At 38.3% G+C, this 20,248-nt stretch overlaps 2 protein-coding genes across 3 annotated transcripts; both read right to left on the reverse strand.

Moving 5' to 3' along the window:
* Nucleotides 1-4,369: 4,369 nt before the first annotated feature.
* On the reverse strand, nt 4,370-8,009 carry LOC143453442 (5-oxoprolinase-like). Of its 2 annotated transcripts, XM_076954777.1 has the most exons (4): nt 7,783-8,009; nt 7,438-7,553; nt 5,289-5,479; nt 4,370-5,223 (listed from the first exon to the last, which is right to left on the reverse strand). In XM_076954777.1, the coding sequence occupies exons 3-4, from the start codon at nt 5,337-5,339 to the stop codon at nt 4,843-4,845; spliced, it is 432 nt and encodes a 143-aa protein (XP_076810892.1). In that variant the 5' UTR covers nt 5,340-5,479; nt 7,438-7,553; nt 7,783-8,009; the 3' UTR covers nt 4,370-4,842. The 2 variants fall into 2 exon arrangements, with proteins under 2 accessions (XP_076810892.1, XP_076810893.1); XM_076954778.1 differs by lacking the exons at nt 7,438-7,553; nt 7,783-8,009 and having other exon boundaries at nt 5,289-6,180.
* Nucleotides 8,010-8,845: 836 nt separating this feature from the next.
* LOC143453446 (5-oxoprolinase-like) lies at nt 8,846-14,443 on the reverse strand. Its single transcript, XM_076954782.1, has 7 exons — nt 13,523-14,443; nt 13,238-13,329; nt 12,744-12,928; nt 11,843-12,079; nt 11,423-11,707; nt 11,196-11,284; nt 8,846-10,146 (listed from the first exon to the last, which is right to left on the reverse strand). The coding sequence occupies exons 5-7, from the start codon at nt 11,577-11,579 to the stop codon at nt 10,036-10,038; spliced, it is 357 nt and encodes a 118-aa protein (XP_076810897.1). The 5' UTR covers nt 11,580-11,707; nt 11,843-12,079; nt 12,744-12,928; nt 13,238-13,329; nt 13,523-14,443; the 3' UTR covers nt 8,846-10,035.
* Between the last annotated feature and the right edge of the window lie 5,805 nt (nt 14,444-20,248).

Raw genomic sequence — 20,248 nt, forward strand, 5'->3', positions numbered from 1 at the left:
GTAATGGGCGCTACCATGTGCGTCATCACCAAGGCAGCCAGCAGGCTTGTGACAAGCCGAAGCTTATAAAAACTTTTGATAATGAAACAAAATTTATTTACGAAAACCAGAAGGGAAACTTTTCTTTCATTATCTTAAATAGTACCAACCACTCGATGCATTCAAGTTCAAAAGCGCCATTGGCAAATTTTGCACTATCCAGCCCATACTTTGCAAAGAAATTACAGCGGGTTGTTGAATATTTAATCTTTGAAATGTTTTTCGTTCTTGTGTGGTCTGGGCCATGTTTGATGCGATAATAGATGATTTAGTTTGATCTAAATCCCCTTGGTAGAAAGCATCTGTGTCGTAACAATGCAACCTTTGATACTTTACTGATACTGTACCTGGATAATTTGAACGATAAAAATGAAATAAAATATGTACGATGATCGGAACTTGCACAAAAGCCAACTCGTTGTAACCCGGGCTGGAACCATGAGAAATCATGTCATGGTCGGGTTTAAGTCGTGCAAAGACTTTCCTCAGTCCAAGGATAAAGATTGTTATGTCATACCAGTTAAAATTTGCGCTAACCCTTGTACAGGGAATTATGATATCGCTTGGAGTTTGCTGTTGTGCTACACAGAGGCGATAGGAAAGTTAAACGCCGTAAGACTATTTGCATGTTGCAAGATTTGATGTGAGTCAAAACGTGAGACATCTTATACGAGGGGCACCACTTGCTAGATAAGTCCCCAATGCTATGAAGTTACGTCACAACTGCGAGTTCAAGTACACAGCGATGGTGGAACCTTGTCCAATGCGGCTGGACGTAGATTGTCTATAAAATTCGAGGCTTGAGTTTTGCTGTATGTCTGTCATATTTTAACAGATTTGGTTTTTAAAAGTGAGGGAACCCGGCCCCTTAGTAAAAAAGTGAGGCCCTAGGCAACTACAGCCCTTCTGTCCCCACCAACTATGACTAAACTGAAATCAATTTTATACACAAGACAGTTTTAATTAACATGACAAAGGGCCCATCATCCACCATCTATGACTTTACTAAAACCATTTCATAAACATGACAGTTCTAACTAACATGATACAATGAAATTTAAGCAATGGAATATAACTAAATATCTAAACCACTATACATAATACAACTAAAAATCTAAGCAATTGTTTAAAGATAACTAAACAATCAATAAATTAAACCGAAAGTTGTTGTTGTAATAGTTTAAAGAGTTTCAGGCCTTTAATCAAGGAAATGGATGACCTGTTATTGTGTACACATTACGTCATTTTTCTGACTCATTATAATTTAGTTTACCGACCTTCCATCACAAGCTAAAGAATAACCCCATCTCAGCAACAGCACGCGTTTTGGTGACTCTTGAAGAATTTGCTCAAAGTTACAATTACAATAGTTAATTACTGCACACACCTTGCCAGCTTCGACAGTTTTTAGATTTATGTTGAATGCAGATTTTTGCATGAACGATTTTTACAGGCTTTTTATAACGGGAACTATGAATACATCATCAAATCATTACAACATTATTACATCAAACTGTTCCTTAACTGAAACACGTTCATTGCCACTTAATTAGCTAAATACCGACTGACAGTTACCAGAAGCCAACTAAATTAACCTCACACCTCATGCAGTCTAGCTTATATAGAGGAACAGACTTCTTCTTTTCGCTGGAAATCGTTATTTTTGACTCATTGCTGCCACCAACTGATATCAGGTTATGTTGAAACATGTGGTTTAGTAATTTTACATCTAACAATTCACAGTGACCTAACTGGAATAATGACGGTTGAAATTTACACACAAGACTTAGGATAGTTAGGACTTTTAACAAAATGTAAAAACTTTATTGAATGAATTCAGTGTAAATTATTTGATATTTTTAAGGTATCTGGAATTACATTTTTCTTTTGACTTGTTTCTTTACTAAGCAGAAAGCTAAATTTGTTAGCTTATTTCTTTGCATTTGTTTTCACTACGACTATGATAACTATGTCTCTAGCTACAAGTCGTGCTTCGTTATTCAGTTCCACAAATTTCACAATCAATCTACGTCATCAATCATTGAAACGGAGTTGTCTAAGGCTGCCCTGAAAAGCAGCTTACTGGAACAATTCATGCAGTGAAAAACTGAAAATCACAAAATTTTACTCCATTCCATTACAAGTTGAAACATCACCATTTTGGTTGGTTGGTGCTTAAAGTACTTTACATAAATTGAGATGATTTAAAATCAGTTAGCAATGTTATACGTTGACAAAATCTATTGGCAGTAACAGTTACGTAATGCTTCATGACGCGAATATGAACAACAACGAGAATTGTCCCGTTGAAAAGTCATCTCGCATTAACTGGAATGCCTAAAAACCCCAGATTCCAATTTTCAACCTGGGATCGAACAAATATCATAGTTACGTCATAATTGCAACTTTCTTCGGTTAAGATCATTGCCAGGAAGTGTAAAATTTATCACATGTCTGTTCGCAAATGATGTCATAAAGCAACAAAATTACTTCAGAAAACAAAAGTTGGCGACGATGTAGGAGGATTGCCATTTTATAAGATGTCGATGTGATCTACTTTTTATTATATGCTTTGTATCAGAATTGCAGGTTTAATATTTGCTGAAGTCAAAGTCATAAAATAACGAAGGACAAATAAAATCGAAAGGCCACACACTTCAATATAGAAGCTTCTTTGGCTAAGTTACTGTAAATGATTCACAAATTTTGTTTTAAAAACGCTTTTATAACATTTGACATTCATAACGTCATATATACGTTTACTTGCTGCTGGTAGGCGACATAATAGGAAAAATCACTAAAAATCGTATTTCTTGTATAGTTTAGTGTAAAAGCGAAATAATTAACTCGTTCTATTTGTTCTGGCTAACCTAAGCAAAAAAATTATGAATCAACACAGCTTTTGTTGCGTAATAATAGATAATGTTAAAACGTATTGTTATCAAACAAAATTACCCTTTGCTCTGTATAGAATAATAATTATTATGAAAAACACAGGAGACAACCATTATTTTGCTTCGTGTACAAGCGATTACTTAAGAGTAGCGCAGCAAATGACATACAGTCGAATCCGCTTAATTCGGACACCGGATAACTCGGGCAACCGCTTTATTCGGCCAAAATGATCGAGAACGGAACAAAAGTAAAAATTGAAGGTAAAAAAACTCCTGTTAATTCGGACACAGGTTCGCAATTCCTATCGTTAGGTTATGACAAAATAAACTTCGTTCGTTTTAACACAAGATGCAGTTGCATTATGAGTGATTATGGTGAAACAATGACGATCGATGCAGTAACAATCGACAATGAACTCATATAAGGCCGTGCCAGCTTCATAGTCGCTTTTACCTCGGTAAAATTGCGTCCGTCTTGTAGAACAGAATGGTACAGAAAAGTTTTGCAAAAAAAGTGAAATTGTTCACTAAAGTAAACGAAGAAAAAAATAAAGACGCTTGCTTCACAGTTGGGCAGTAAGCTGCGTTGGTGGGGATATCAAAAAGTGCGTATATGTGTGTGTTACACAGTAATATACAGTATTTGTTGAATCGTTTGGTATCGAAATACTGTACAATACAACTTACCTGGAGGTATAACTCTTGTGCGTTTTATGCGATCAGTGCCAATTACTGCAATATAGCGCAGCTGCAATTCATTTATTACGCAACAGTACAGTATTTTAAATGCCTTGTTTGCCTTTACACATGACCATGAAACGAGCAATTGATTTTCCGCTTAATTCGGCCAAAAGTGAGCGGAACCAAAGTGTCCAATTAAGCGGAATCGACTGTACAACGTACACATAAAAGCTAGGAATAATCGTAGCGCCAACACGTGAGGTAGAAATAAAGGCAACCGGATCGGTTATTGATACGCGATAAGGCGTGGGGACGGTCAATGAGGTCATAAAATTGCGTAAATGTGTGGTCAGACGAGTAGTTGTGAGACGGGACCTTGGGTAGATACAAACTTGTCCTAAAAAATATTTTTATCTTGTAGGCCGTGTATATTCAGTATCTGCTGTAAGTTATCTGCGTCTGTCTTTCCTGCGTCGTTCTCCGCATCAGGCTTGAAATCAGGCTTGTGTGTGGAGTAAGGAGGAGATTGCGATCTCTCCAATGCCGGGCTGCAAGGTCACTCACAAGTAGTCGAGAAGCTTCAATAACACGCATCAGGTCGCATGGAGCTGGATTTAGTGTCTGGCTGGTGTTGGAATAAGCTGCATTTCGTTTTCAGTGAATTATCTCGCAAAATTAAAACTTGTAGAAGCAGTGCTGGGGCTGATGCACGTGACAAGGTTTGAAAGGGCGACAGCCAATAATACGACCAGATGTTCTTTGAAACTACACCGCGGTTATTTTGTATTTTATATTATTACCGCTGTTATTTTGCGAGTGACGCAAAAAATATTATCTACGAGTGCATCAAAATACGGCTTAAAAACGTAAAGTTTTGACAAAATTCAGTAAATTTAGAAAAACATGAGCCGAGTTAAAACATTCGCTATAGAACAGAAGTTAATAAACGAACATTAACACGCATACATCGTATATCGGCTTCACCACAATGAAAGAAGGTCAAAGGTCAACCATAGAGTTGTGAAACTTCCTTTCACTCTACACTGACAGCGTTAAATTGTTTCGAAAGAGAATCTCTCCCAAAACCCCGTCCCTGCCCCTATAACGTCACTCTCCGCCAGTGCCCGGAAGAAGTTGGAAGTTCTTGAGAACGACCGGATAACTGGATATCGGGGTCGAGTAGGAACCAATTCGGTCAATGTGGACGTGGATAGGGTATTTGGAGTATTCACTTGGGTATTAGGAGGTGGATAGGGACGAGGCAGCCCTGGTTATGGGGGATGTCGTAGCCCACCATGCACTTGAGGCAGTAGATGATGGAAGACTTGCTGATCGCTTTCGGCGCGTTCAACTTGTTTATCACCATAGGGGATGTCCCCTCGAAATCGAACGTCGCGCTTCCCTCCTTCAAGTCGATCTCCACCCGGAGGTTGATCACTGATCCGTCGTCCATCTGGTCCGAAGCGCGAAGTACGCCGTCCGTTGTCATGGAGACGTCGCGCAGCAGATTTCTAACCGCGACCTCGGCGTGGTGTTGGATGTGTGCCATGTAAGCTTGGACCACTTCCAACCCGTAACACGATATAAGCTCCTGGACCAGGTGGATCCCCTAAACAGAAAGCTTCGTTGTAATGTCTGTGATTGATACTGTTGTGACGTCACAAAGACACTTACCTTCTGGTTAGCGGCAACTAGCGCTCTTAAGTCGGCCAGGTTGCCATCCATCCTCCCTCATTGATCTCTATCGCCAACATCTGGTACTGCACACCATCCTGCATGGCTCCTAGGTGGCTTGGGATGTGAGGAGCGTTGGAAACAAGACCACCATCAGGTCCGAAAAGAGCGCACGAGAAGTCAAGTCATTCCTGTCGATTCATGTAATGTTACACAAAGAATATTGAGTGTTTTCACGACACACAATGACAATAATAGAACTAGGCCTACACCTACTCAGTTGTCAAGAACATATTTACATAAGCAAGTCTTGCAATATACACAAGACTGTACAGGACTTTCAACAATTGAACCACAAATAAAATGTCAAGGGCCGAGAAATCTTGGTGCAATAAATTCGCAGAAATTAGACCAAACAAGTAAAAGCAGTTTTGGACGATTATCTAGACCAGTGATGCACACAGCAGTCTCCAGCTTAAGTACGCAACTTAAATCTGGTCGGTTTGTGCGTAGTTTGCAATGTTTTTGTTATTTCTTCCCTTGAAGTGTGCACAGTGACAGAACTGCACATCACAATCAACCCTTTTAAGCCGTAACAATTACACAAGTATAATTTCGTCTGCTGGGTTTACGGTTATGACAACAAATGCACAGCTTGGTCCTCGAGATGAACATTTTAATTTAGATTAGTAAAGTAGGCCTAAGTATCAAACTTGTAATCGCGAATAAGTTAGTGTACCAGGTCGTGGATTCAAATCTGCATGCACTTTATACAACGCTTGCACGAGATGGGTGCAGTAGTGAGCTAGCCTGCAGTAAAATTGTACAAGTTTTTGCAGATGAAATTATTGTGTTAGGCGGTGAGTATAATCGCACAGTAGCTTACTCCTAGTAATTCTGTAACTTTTAACTGCGCATGATGTCAGGCAAAGGCAAGCATTTAAGTGAATCTCAGAGATTAGAAGTTATCACCGGGTTGAGGGAGCCAGCTCCTCCAAGTAAGTAAAGTTTTGCTCGGAAGGACGAAGTGAGTGAAGACATTATTCCAAAGGTTTAGAAGAATCATCAAGAAGATATTCGAAAATGATCTGCTTTGATGTCTGAAGAGACCAAAACAAAACAATTTCAAGCATCTGTTGGTCAATTTTCTGAACTGGAGGATATGTTGTATGTTTGGATTGATAGCAAGCGTCGCACAAGCCTTCCACTTCCGCCCTCATTGGCCGTTTTTAAAGCAATACAAATCGCTGAACAGCTATTGATATCAGAGGATGGCTTGAAAGCTTCATGGCAGTGGCCGATTCCGATCACGTCGTGGATTGCAGAAAATTCTTCTCCACGATGAGAAGATCCCGAGAATGTTTATAACATGGAGGAAACTGGGTTATTTTTTCAGCTCTTGCTCATGCCATCTGAAGATGTCAGCACTATCCGAGGAAAAAGAAGGAAAAGAAAAGAAAGCTAAAGAACGAGTGTCACTGGTTGTTTGCACAAATGCCACAGGAACGCATAAAGTTCCTTGTACATTGATTGGGAAACCAAAATTTCCGGCTTGTGTCAACAATCGAGAATGGCCTCTAAAGTACTAAGTCAGGGTAAAGCATGGATGGATGTTGACAAGTGTTGGAAATGGTTCAATAAAGTTTTTCATCCTGAAGTGAAGAAGAGAACAGGACGCTGGGTTCTCTTGTTGATGGACACCGCTCCTTGTCATTTTTCTGCTTTTGAGAGAAACAACGTCAAGGTGGCATTTTCCCTTCCAACTGCACTAGCTGGAAGCAACCATGCGATATGGGTATATTTGCAGAACTAAAGAAAAGTTGAGATATTTGTATGTTAAGGATGTTCTTAGCCTTTATGAGCTAAAAGAGACCTTGAAGTTACGCAAACAAGAGCAAGCAAAAAGGTTACCCAGAGGGGCAGCGGGTGTTGCCTATGGCAACCATCATCTGCTAGATGCAGCGAATTACGTCAACTATGCATGGGATGCGATATCAGAATCAGCGATAGAAAACGTGTTTAAAAGGGCTGAATTATTTCCATTAGAAGGTGGCATTGTTGATGGATGAAATCTGATATGATCTTATGTCCAGGATACGAGAACTAGATATGAAAAAACTGTTTAATTTTTCGACATGTGGTGGCTTACCACTCGATGTCACTAGAGCATGATCTTCAATCCCAGAAAGTTCGATACCTCCAACTCTGCCACCATCGTTGATGATGTCACATCCTGGATTGGCAAAACCAAATTCTCTCTGGTATCTGCAGATGCGTGAAGGAGTTTGATGTTAGTGAAGTAAAATAATAATGTTTGAATAATCTAAAAATTTGAATGCTAAGTTTTAATAAAACGACAGCGTAGCTGTTGCATAGTAATTGGTTGTGAACATTCTACAAATATCATTCGACAACAACTTATACATGGATGAGGTTCTTTGCAACTAAATGTGGAAAATACTTCAACTGCACCAGTGTTGACGTTAGAACCCACCTGGCTTGGAAAGTCGGCAAAAAGTCACCAAACTTTGATGCGACAAAATCTAAGTTTTTCACCGTGGAAGGCTGACACATGAGGGCGCAGTCGGTCCGCTCATACCTCGGATTCAAATAAAGATCGGTTTTGATGCTTTCAGGGGAAACCCTGATCTGATAATGCTTGCACACACTCGACTATAAGCTCATCAATAGTGACATCTAGTGCAGATATGGGCTCTGTGATCGAAATGCAACGAAATTGTTCTCAAAAGATTTATATCAAACAAATCAGAAAAGAACAAATTATTAGGTAATTGCAATCATCCAATTTACCAATACGAGATTATCAATTAACATATGTATATTGAAATGTTTATATGACATTTTATTATCCAACCATTACAGCGAGATGATGATTTAAACTGTGATAATACACTGTGATGTAACAAATTGGTAATAATGAAGTAAAATAACTGTCGCAAACTGTTATTTAAAAAAAAGTCACCCAAATGAATTAAATAAGTAAAAACATTAGGAAAAGACGTAACTATTTAATCTTGTTTAAATAAGAGACAGCCTTTGTTGTAGAGAGAAGAGATTGTCAAGTTGCCTGAGCTACCGCAAAACTAGCACTAAATACACATGGACCACGAACGGAATGGCAAATTTTTCGTGGCAATTCGCCGTGAAAAATATCGGCTTCGTGTGCTCAGGGATGAAAACCTGGTGTGTGGTTGGAAATAATGAAGCCATGTTGCATAATGTTGTGGGAAATATTCAGCTAATTTCATATGATATGATACCAACTAAACAAATGATTGTTGGTAACAACATAAATTACCACATCGGCAACTAAATTGCCAAATAACCACATAGCTGGTAAATTAGGTAACCACATAATGGTGGTGGTCCCAGCATAAATCGCAAACTTCTGATAATGTTTTAGTAGCGGTTGGTTAACACAAACACCGTTGCCACACAACCATGAAATGTTTGAACATCATATGGCAAACTTCATGTTCAGATCTATAACATTTATCACATCACCAAGCAAATCACATGATCATACTCACGAGATTGATCAGGAAGATGAACTCCTCCAGTACATGGATGGTTGGAGAGGATGCAATCTCCTTCATTGATATCTATCGCCCTCATCTGGTACTGCACGGCATCCTGCATGGCCCCTAGGTGGCCTAGGATGTGAGAAGCGTTGGAAACAAGACCACCATCATGTCCGAAAAGAGCGCATGAGAAGTCAAGTCGTTCCTGTCGATTCATGTAATGTTATACAATAAACAATGAGTGTTCTAATGACACACAATGATCATAATAGAATTACACCTACTCAGCTATCAACAACGTATTTACACAAGCAAGTCTTGCAATATACAAAGACTAGACAGGACTTTCAACGACTGAACCACAGATAAAATGTCAAGGGCTGAGAAATCTTGGTGCAATAAATTCGCAGAAATTAGAACAAACAAGTAAAAGCACTGTTGGACGATTATCTAGACCAGTAATATAAAATAACAAACATGTATAAATATGACAAGTTCAAGCCAGACCTTAATGTTAGTGGATATCGCTGTCCGTTGTAGGATCCTACCCATCTGTTCTGCAATGCTCATGAACCTTTGATGTCAAAGGTCAGAGGTTATAATATAGTGACGGGGTCAGTGATCCCAGTATAGCACATAACCCATAAAAGTTAATTGGGAATGACAAAAAACCCAACCACGCCTTACAGCTACCCCAATAATAATTGTATGCATTTGGTATTCAATTTCCCAGTTATTGTCATTTGGGTAAATTGTCAGTCATAAAAATCGCTTCGAGAAATTCAGTCCACCAAATAACACTTAACAATAACAAATACCACCTATTTAAATAACGGAGAATGACAAAGAACCCAACCACACCTTACAACTACCACAATGGTCATTGCATGCATTTGATATTCAATTTTCCAGTTATAAAACTTGCTTCCAAAAACTGTATCTACGAAATAACACTGACCTGTGTGAAAATATAGAGAGTTGGATGGCGTCCAATTCCTTGCCAATATGCCTCGGCTTTCCCTTCCCTATCATGATGGTCACGTCACCTGAATAAGCGAATTTTCACAAAATTACAATTTCTAATCGCGGCAAGCTACAATGATGTTGTCAGTCTATCATGTAACAAAAAGACAACCCTCAACACAATCTAAAGTGATTTTACCATGATGTCATAATGCAATACATAGTCATACGCAACCATGATGTCATAATGCAATAACTTTCTTAGTCATCTTTCCCTTGCAGTCAGGTTCCACCAAGATTGTGCTGATTTTGTGGATGATAATCGCTGGACCGTGAATCACCTGACAGATCCTCTATGAAAGTCACAAAGTCACAATATTTTACAAAAGGTAAAGATAAAATATCTCAAAAAGATCGAAAGAAAACAAGATACTCAATTCTATAATATACAGTCGAAATCGGTTAATCGCATATCGGTTAAAGGCATAAATCGCTTAATAGCATTGCATTGCATAATCCCAAACCATTCCCATTCACTTTTGAAGAAAATTCAACGGTTAATCGCATAAGGGTTAATCGCATAAATCGGTTAATCGAATAGGTTTTCTTGATTGATTTGTAGACTTGTATCACTTAACCGCATATTTCCTTTGATGAAGTGTTAAGTCGCTGAAGATTATCCTCACCAATAAACAAAAATCATCGTCAGATCTCTCGCAAGGCTATAGAGACAGTAGCACGTAAATGATTTGAACAATAAAGTAAAACTTCACGAAAAAAAGCCTTCTCTACAGTGATTATGAACCACAAAACTACGTTTCATTTAAGGATTGTTACGGATCGTTACATCACAATAGAACAACAAGACTAATTTTTATTTAAGCATTGTTACGTTGCAAAGCGCAAACCAGTGCAAAAACGTAGAATACCTGTACTGTACTGTAGCCTACGTATACGATATAAAATGCCAGGAAATAATAAGCCAGCAAAGCGAAAAGATTTATGTCTGTCCGATAGAATCCTTGTTATTGAAAAATTTTTTGTGTCGAAATCGAAAAGAAGGAAGCTCACTTGTTGCGTCATAATGCATTGTGTCATTCCAAAAATCGGCGGAGGAGCAAGAATGCGTGCGCCGGTGTTTAAAAGAGAATAACGGAGAAAATGTAGGAACACATACACCGATTAATCGCATAAAAAAGCTTGGAAAATTGACTATGCGATTAACTGATTTCGACTGTATACACAAAAATATAACGAAGCATGTAGAGTCCAAACAACACATATAAGCACATATCGGCACATTGAAATAAAAACACACACTTTGTTCTGTTGTTGACATTAACAGGAAAATTTGTGCCATTGTTGAAATTTTGTCTAAATATAAGATTTCAAAATAAAATACCTGTTGCGCTTGTATGGTGACACCAGCTGTAGTAGACTTGAACACATGCTCATATTCCCCGTCGTATCGACTTAGATCTGCTGATGTTCCTGTGTAAATAGTGTCATAAATTTCACGATGACAACACAAGGACATAACTTACGTAATCTTATTAATATTTACCTAGCTTGCGCATGCATGCAACATACATGCTCATACTGATACTGGATATCCTAGCGGCACCATACCTCCCATGTTGTACCCAATGCTGGGTTGGTCTTCAAATGATGTCATAGTGTACCCCACTACGCCACCTGCTGGGCCGGATAATATTGCTCTATTTCCATCGAACCTGAGCATTGAGGAGTGTGAGATGTTGTATTTTATATTAGAAGACGTAAACATTTGATGAATCTTTTCCAACTCAAGGGCTGTTTGAGTGTTGAGTTTTTACAGGCGGGCCAGATCATAGGCACAAACGATGTCATAATTAGTTGGAGCTGTTACTTGCTCCTATATCTACGTTCCTCAATCTACAACACAGTTTGCAATGATAGGTGTCACTTCGTTCGTAGCTTGCTTATCGCTGTATTAAATGAATATGACGATCTGTTGTTATACTTCATGTTAATATAATAATATAATCACAGCCTTACGAACAAACTTACTTATCAATAGGAGTGAGGCCACCATCAGGCTGCATAAAGAGCGAGTTGATGTCTATGTTGCTGACGTCAGACTGAAAGCTTCTATATATTCTTTAACTCACAGTGTGAGGTAGGCATCTACGCATGCAGCGAAGTCGTGCGAGACAATCTTGACCATGGACTTGAGATGATAGTTAAGACTTGTTTAAATCTCATCTCCATGGCAATCTTTTTAACTGCTACTTCATACTCGAAAAGCTGCATACATAGACATCTGATGTCACAGTTGAACGTTAAAAATATTAAATTAAACTTGATTATGCAATAGCATAATTACTAATCAATATATAAACACAATAGACCAGCATCACAAAGTGAACAATAACCATTAACAAAACAATCGATGATGCAAAGTTTTGCGACGACAACTTAAAGCAATCGAGCTTGAACAAGACTCAAACTCAGCATTCTTTTACTTTTGCTGCCAAACAAAGCAAAACAGTTGTAGGCACCAAAACACATGCATTTCCAAGCTGTATATAATTTCAATCTAACAACAGCATAGACTCACATGTATGAATGCATGACAGCATCAAACAAATAAACTACTATAATTACGCACAGAAGTGAGGCTTACTTCAGCTCTTGCCTGACACTAGCATAAGCGTAGGTGCAGTTCTACAACCAACAGAAAACTAGGATATAATTAGGAATAGGAAAGCAGATCAAAAAGGTTAAGAACCGATGCTATAAATCAAAGTAAAAAGTGGTAAACTTATCCTGGAGTAAATATTAAAAACCATGAAAACTATGAAATAAGCAAAGACGAAAAATACAAAACCCACATTTAACGTCACCAGTAGGTACTAGGTAGTAGCTCTGCATTGTCAACTGGAAATATCAAAGTGAATCATCAACTTACGAGGTCCAACATTTTTGGTCTTGATTGGTTTCCAATGTAAAGAGGATATCTCCAACCCTCAGTGAGAGCAAGTGCCATTCTCCCATGTTACCTCTCGAAGAGAGCATTTGTGGCAACGGTCGTTTCCATCCGGATGAAATCGATCTTAGTCGAGTCGAATGATTCGATCATCATAATTTTAAACTCTATAAAACAAAATTAAACTATGCATACATAATTAGGCGGTCTATAGATTTAAACAGCATTTCATAGCATTAGTTTTAGCCATGTCGACAAATGATTAAGGAGGAAATGATGGGAAACTACGCTTAATTACATACAAAATTACAGACCTATTTGTATTTAAGCACAAAAATTCAAACTACATTTTATAATAATCTTTTTAGTTTCGTCAACGAATCAAATAATTAAACTTAAAGAAACAATGAGAAATTAAAATCATCTGCAAATTTATGATGAACTTTTCCATAAATATGTTTATTTTTGTCACAAACCTCTTCCATTATCCTTTGAATTCCTTCCCTGGGAGCATCGGGATAATTTTGCGGATCGACAGACAACAGCTTCATCACTCTTGTCTTCCCATCTGAGAATATATAATTCAGGAAATCAGGAAGTTAAACAAATAAAATTATTTGTCAATGCAAGTTTGCAAGCAGCAGGTTCAGATCTGCTAAAATTTACCAGCAAAGCATAAATACTGAAACAAAAATAAAACCAATTTGTCATAGAACTGGCTTCTCTGTATAAAGATTAACCAACTACAACCTCATACTAACTTGGGCACTTGGCATAGATGTCAGTGAAGGTTCCTCCTCGGTCAATGGCGAACTGAAATTTACCTTTACTGGTCATCTTCTTTGTCAAGTTATATAACAGGAAGGCAAGTTTTTATGACATCTCAACACTATATCAACACTAATTAAAGAGTGTACTTATGTGTTTATTTTACTGTATTCGGTAGGTTTGTAAGTTACTTTGTAACTCAATTTGCAATTCACCGCAGATGTCAGTCAATTGGCAGATCTGTGAACTACTTCTGCTGCATTTGCAATGAATGCTTTCAATATCGATAATGAAGTTAGGATTAGCATTTTTCATGTCTATATATACTATATAGTTATGAAATGGGTGCGAGTTAAGAAAAGAAACTTCTTACATCTCGTGTTTACTTTTGACTCAAAAATTGTTTCAGGTCTCATATCAGGATCGAATATTGAGAATCTTTTACATCATAATTTCTCTTTTATTACCTCATAAATCATAACCCTTTCCCGTTCAAAACTCAAAGTGCAGAAATACAAGAGACCTATTTGTTTCTCCTTCTTGCTAGGCTATATCGTAGCATTTATCACGATGTGTTTCCTATAAATCTACAAGCTTAGTGTCGGTCTGTGTCCATTCCTCTTTTTCATGCCATAATGAAAGTGAGGCACCTGCAAGTAGGGATGGGCCGATACGCACCAGACTTGAACAGATTCCCAAACATCGCCTGTATAGGCCTAGACCTATCAGACTGAAAAGTACGGTACCGGTAGTTTTATACGAGAAATCGTGTGTGCAAACACATAAGTTTTAGTGAAAAAGCATGCACTGAAGAAGCCTGAATTCTATGTTTTTTTTATTATACCATCCACTCTTTCTTTGCTTATTTATTTAAACCGGCGTGATTATCAAAATATTCGGCTTGCACGCTGATGAGATTTGGAAATTGGAATGCTAAAAGTAAGTTTCGTTGGTGCATGTGGCACTCAGTATTCATAGACATCGTATGTTTAATCACTTTAATCTTTATAGCATGGTACTCTTTACTCTAGTGTAGAGCTTGCAGGTATATTACATGTTTTCCATTGTATTAGTATATTTCATGTTGCACATTTTCAAAATATTTTTACGATTCGCAACGGAGTGTAACGTTACACTCACATTTATTGCTTAGTTAACTAGTTACCCTAGGCCAATTTTCATTAACACAGGATAATACCTCTGCCTTGACACACCTAGTGTTGAAGAGTTAATGCAGATGTAGTATTCGTTTTAACCACCTCAAATGTGGGGCTATTGCACAGACAGTTATATTTTATACAACTTGAAATCAACGTGTGTTTATCTGATCGTTTGCAAGTCATTCCTAGGGCAACTACTAACCAGCAATAACTCACGTCTTGAGATGAAATTCGTCAATACCGAGGAAAAGCCGCAAAACAAGATCGAACTTCACCATTCATCGCTCGATTTGAAACGACCAAAAGTCGGTATGAAACATTTACGGCTGTTACTGTTACACATCCTGTGGAGCAGTAGCCTATATTGTGGCGGTCGTAGTAATTGCAATAATTTATATAATTGGCATTTTAAGCGTGTGTGTTTTCCAGTCAGATGCAATTGAATACAGTCGAATCCGCTTAATTCGGACACCGGATAACTCGGGCAACCGCTTTATTCGGCCAAAATGCTCGAGAACGGAACAAAAGTAAAAATTGAACGTAAAAAACTCCGGTTAATTCGGACAATTCTCCGCTTAATTCGGACACAGGTTCGCAATTCCATCGTTAGGTTATGACACAATAAACAGCACTTCGTTCGTTTTAAGACAAGATTTAATTGTAATGTGGCGTTTGGATATAATCAAATTAACCAAGTTTTATAATTGACACTTTAAAAAGCGGTTTTTGCATTTTCTCTAGCTGGAATTAATTAAATGTTTATACAGACGATTTAGCATCGTCAAGCAGTTATTCAAACAAGAAATTCTAACCGACATGTTTGACGCAGATTGAAGTATATTCAAGTAGCATTGTTTTCACGGCGTAAAGTTTGAGTGTACTTGATGAAACATTAGATAACGTACAATATGCGACACGTGGTTTTATGGTAACAATGATTGTTTTCTAGTATCTTTAATCAATCGTAGTTTCAAACCAACATGTGGCGTAGTTAAGTGTGTCAAGTGGTTTTCTGTATTTGAATTCTTTGTGAGAAAAAGGCTTAAATTGGAATTGTACACGTGACTATGGGCTGATTGGCAAAAAGCTGATTGGTCAATACTTTAGTATAAAAAGAAATGTTTGGTTTAAATCGCTCTCTTACAAATGCTCTTCTTCCTGAGTTATTTCCTGTGAATTGAAGTAATTAATAAGATATTGGGAATTGGAAGCATGGTGTAATATTGCTAATTCGATACAACTTATTCGGACAATATAACAATTTGAACTTATGAAGTTGGTGTTGATTTAAGAAGCAAATAAGACAGTAAACGAAACGGAGTCAAAGACAATTAGCTCGGAGTCAAACAGTAGACTTGGCTCAGGCTAGTCTAAAACCAATCCACCACCACCCCATTCCCATAGTATTATGAGTGATTATGGTGAAACAATGACGATCCATGCAGTAACAATCGACAATAAACTCATATAAGGCCGTGCCAGCTTCATAGTCGCTTTTACTTCGGTACAATTGCGTCCATCTTGTAGGACAAAATTGTACAGAAAAGTTTAGCACAAAAAGTGAAATTGCTAACTAAAGTAAACGAAGACGTTTTATGCGATCAGTGCCAGTTACTGCAGTATAGCGCAGCAGCAATTCATTTATTACGCAACAGTGCAGTATTTTAAATGCGTTTTTTGCCTTTACGCATGACCATCAAACGAACAATTGATTTTCTGCTTAATTCGGCCAAAAGTGAGCGGAACCAAAGTGTCTGAATTAAGTGGAGTCGACTGTATTTAAACAGGTTATTCTTGATTAATCCCGTATTCAAACATTAAATTCCTAACCGACTTATAGACTTATACTGACTTATAGTTGAAGTGTTTAAAGTAGCATTGTGTTTCACGGCGTAAAGTTTGATGGTACTTTGGTGAAAAACTTAGGTGACGTAGATTAATGTTAGATATGATATGTTACACGTAGCGTGGCAAGCAGCATGTCTGTCGCTGATTGGTTGGATACAGCGGTAATGCTAAAAAATGCTAATGCTAAAAAATCCGAATGCTAAAATTTAACAAGTCAGAAAAATGGGGCCTCAAAAGCTTCCACCTTGAGGAACGTACCCCTCTTACCCATATATGACCACAGCACTTGCCTCATTAAATTTGAGCAAGTCTGAAGAAGCAATCTGGAGCTAATTATACAAGGCAATTAGTAGGTTAAGAAAACATCCTCATAATGTTTGGGAAAATTTATGCTAACTTAACAAACAGAAAGTAAACTTTCGTCATATAGCAAGTTTTATTTTAACAAACATCATTCCAGATAGGCTATCTGGGATATTTTGTTGGGCATGCCACTAAGATGCAATGAATGTTAAATCTCCGCAGACTTTGACTTTCAAAGGATTGTCAAAAACTGTCTTTGGCACGAGTACATTATGAAATAAACGTGGCCGCGATAAAGCGGTGTTGGGGCGACCGAGGACTCTCGGAAACGTTCAGTCCTTCTACCATTCAGCATCAGTTGAAGGAGCAGCACAGTCAGCCCTGGGTTGAGAGAGTGATCAACTACTTCGACGACTGCAAGCGTCACAAAGATCGCTCAGCCAGATTTGGAAGATCCCCAACATCCGGATGACGACAAAGCCCTCTGACTGAAAGATAAACTGAGCGCCAGCTGGTTCCTCTGCGCACGTGCAAGATCTCTTTGAGCTTTTATGAGTTTTAAAGGCGAGCGCTACATCAGTTTATGGGTTAATTTAAAAATTGATTCCACGAAAAAAATGGTGAGGAAGTTGTAGGAAATTAGCGGGCAATTGAAAAATGTGTTGACTTAATTTGATGTAAATACCTCATCAAAATTAAAATGTGTTTGAATTTATTTAAGCCCTGCCAACTGGTCGACGAGTATCGACAACGAATTTTGAGAAATTGTGCTGTCGATAGTGACAACGTCGGAAATAAAACCCACACTACAAAGTATGGCCGATGGGTTGATGAAGCGATACACGAAGGTCGGTGAGAGTCTTCTTAGCGTTTGTGGAGGTAACCAGTGGAGGTTGCTGCAGCCCAAAAAGGTCTGTCAAAGTCTGTCGGTCTGTCGTCTGTCACGGTCTGTCAAAGCACAACGAACTTTTAGCTCAGCGTTCCGACCTTATTTCCTGCGATTCGATGTTTGAAACGAGCTCGTGCAGAAGACTGGGGTGATAATTCCATCGCAAGCGGCCGTCACCAAAGCCGAGATGGCCTGGAATTGTCGTCGCAAAACCAGAGGCATCTCTGTCAAGACTTCAAAGGTGGAAGCTTTGGTCGATCGAAGGTGGATCTTTCAGTTCCGCGATGAAAGTCTTTGAAGTTCTCATCCAGACAGAGGAAATCTTCGAGATCTTATAAAAGTAAAAGGGGCAAATATTATGCATTCAGGACTTCGCCGAGTCATCCTGCATGAAGCCCACGAGAAATATCGCATTCGCTCCTTTCGCAAAAAGTACAAATACACGCGACATCAATAAAGTACGATAAGCATTTAAGTTTGGGAAAATGTTTGTCAGAAAATAATTACAATTAATAACGCTTATAAAAAAAAACAAATGTTTATATTTCGAACAGTCAAAACAAAGTTCTGACGTGCTACTGTGCTTGGTGTTGCTGTGTTGTTTACTTTACGCGGTTTTATTTTTGAATTAGTCGCAAAGCTGTAATTTTTATTCACTACATAAAATGATGTTCTTACATAGCAGTCCATAAACCTAAAACACTTTCAATCCAAGCATCTCTTGCCTATTTGTACGTTCATAGCGTTGTTTGGGCAGAAAAAGAGCGAAGAGCGAATAACCCCTAAGCGGGAAAGCGCGGTCGTGGTTCTGTTCCGATGTTGACAAAAATGCGGTACTACGACACCTTATCGAAAGACACTTTATCGAACGACACTTTATCGAACGACACCTGATCGAAACGACAGCTGATCGAAAGACACTTTATCGAACGACAGTTAATCGAGCCGACAGTTGATCGAACGACACTTTATCGAAACGACAGCTGATCGAACGACACTTTATCGAACCGACAGTTAATCAAAACGACAGTTGATCGAACGACACTTTATCGAACCGACAGTTCAAGCAAGATTTTTGCGTGTTTCTCAAACATTGAAACAATGAGCCATTGTGATGTGCGGTCTTTGTAATGGTGTGCATTAATGAATTGTGATGTATATATCATAAAGTTGACGATTTATATTTTATATCTATATTTTATATTTGTATCATAAAGTGTTCGATTGCGCATGGCGGCCGGCCCGCCCACATATTAATAAGATATCACAAGAATACGCACGAGAATTACTAAGTACGAGATTGTCTGTACAGTAGACTAGACTAGTCATTATAGATACAAAGAGTAAGGAATTGAAGGCAAAATTTAATAGCAAGGGGCATGTCGCTGTCTGACTTTTACACAAAGTAGCTTCTTGAAAGTGGTCTTTATCCCAGCTTGACCGACAGCGCAAAATAAATGGCTTCGATGCTTGGTAGCACGTACACATGTGAATGTCTTCCACCGGGTTCAAGATGACCTTCCACGAACGAATAATAGTATTGAAGGATGGCACAATGCGTTCAGCAAGCGTGTCTCAATATCCCATCCGACGCTTCGCAGACTCGTCAAAAAAATTAAGCAGGAAGGTTCCAACGAAATGTTAATTGAACAATTGAGTGCTGGAATCGATGGCCCACCACGGAAGAAGCGCTACGACGCTGTCAACCAACGGCTGAAGAGCATAGTTGAAAATTATGACTCAACAAATATGGACATAAAAAGTTATCTTCGAGCAATTGCACACAACTTGTAATTAAATGAATGCGATTGAAATGTGCACTTCGTCAGTTGTCGTGCTTTTAACAGTGCATGTTGTCAGTTCTTTTAATAAATTGTCGTTCTTTTAACAGTGCATATCGTCAGTTGTTTCAATAAATTGTGGATCTTTTAACCCTATCCTAACCAGGCTCGCGAGTTTACTAAAAAAACTAGGTGTGGCCAACCCCGCACACACATTTGCAATCGTTAATTACTAGAAACCTATGCGTCGTAGACGATGAGATTATTACAGGTTAGTAGAAACATCATCTGGCTTCCTGTATACATCATAATTGTAAAACTAAAGAAAGTGAATTTAGTGTAAATTAGGTATTTCTAAAAGTGACACATTTCTATAAATTCTTCTTGTTACGCCGCGCCCCCGCTGTGAAAAGAGAACGAAAAAGAATAGTTAGTCAAGTTATTGGTGCGTAAATGAGTAGAACGTTTCAATGCGGAGAGAGAGCAAAATTATATAAATATCACAATATCTCAAAAATTACAAAATCCAACTTTATCAAACAAACATGGACAGATAGCTGAACATCACAATGACCCATTGTTTCAATGTTTGAGAAACACGCAAAAATCTTGCTTGAACTGTCGGTTCGATAAAGTGTCGTTCGATCAACTGTCGCTTTCATCAGCTGTCGGTTCGATAAAGTGTCGTTTGATCAACTTTCGGTTCGATAAAGTGTCGTTCGATCAACTGTCGTTTCG

This window comes from Clavelina lepadiformis, chromosome 4 (genome assembly GCF_947623445.1).
Source record: "Clavelina lepadiformis chromosome 4, kaClaLepa1.1, whole genome shotgun sequence".
NCBI lineage: Eukaryota > Metazoa > Chordata > Ascidiacea > Aplousobranchia > Clavelinidae > Clavelina > Clavelina lepadiformis.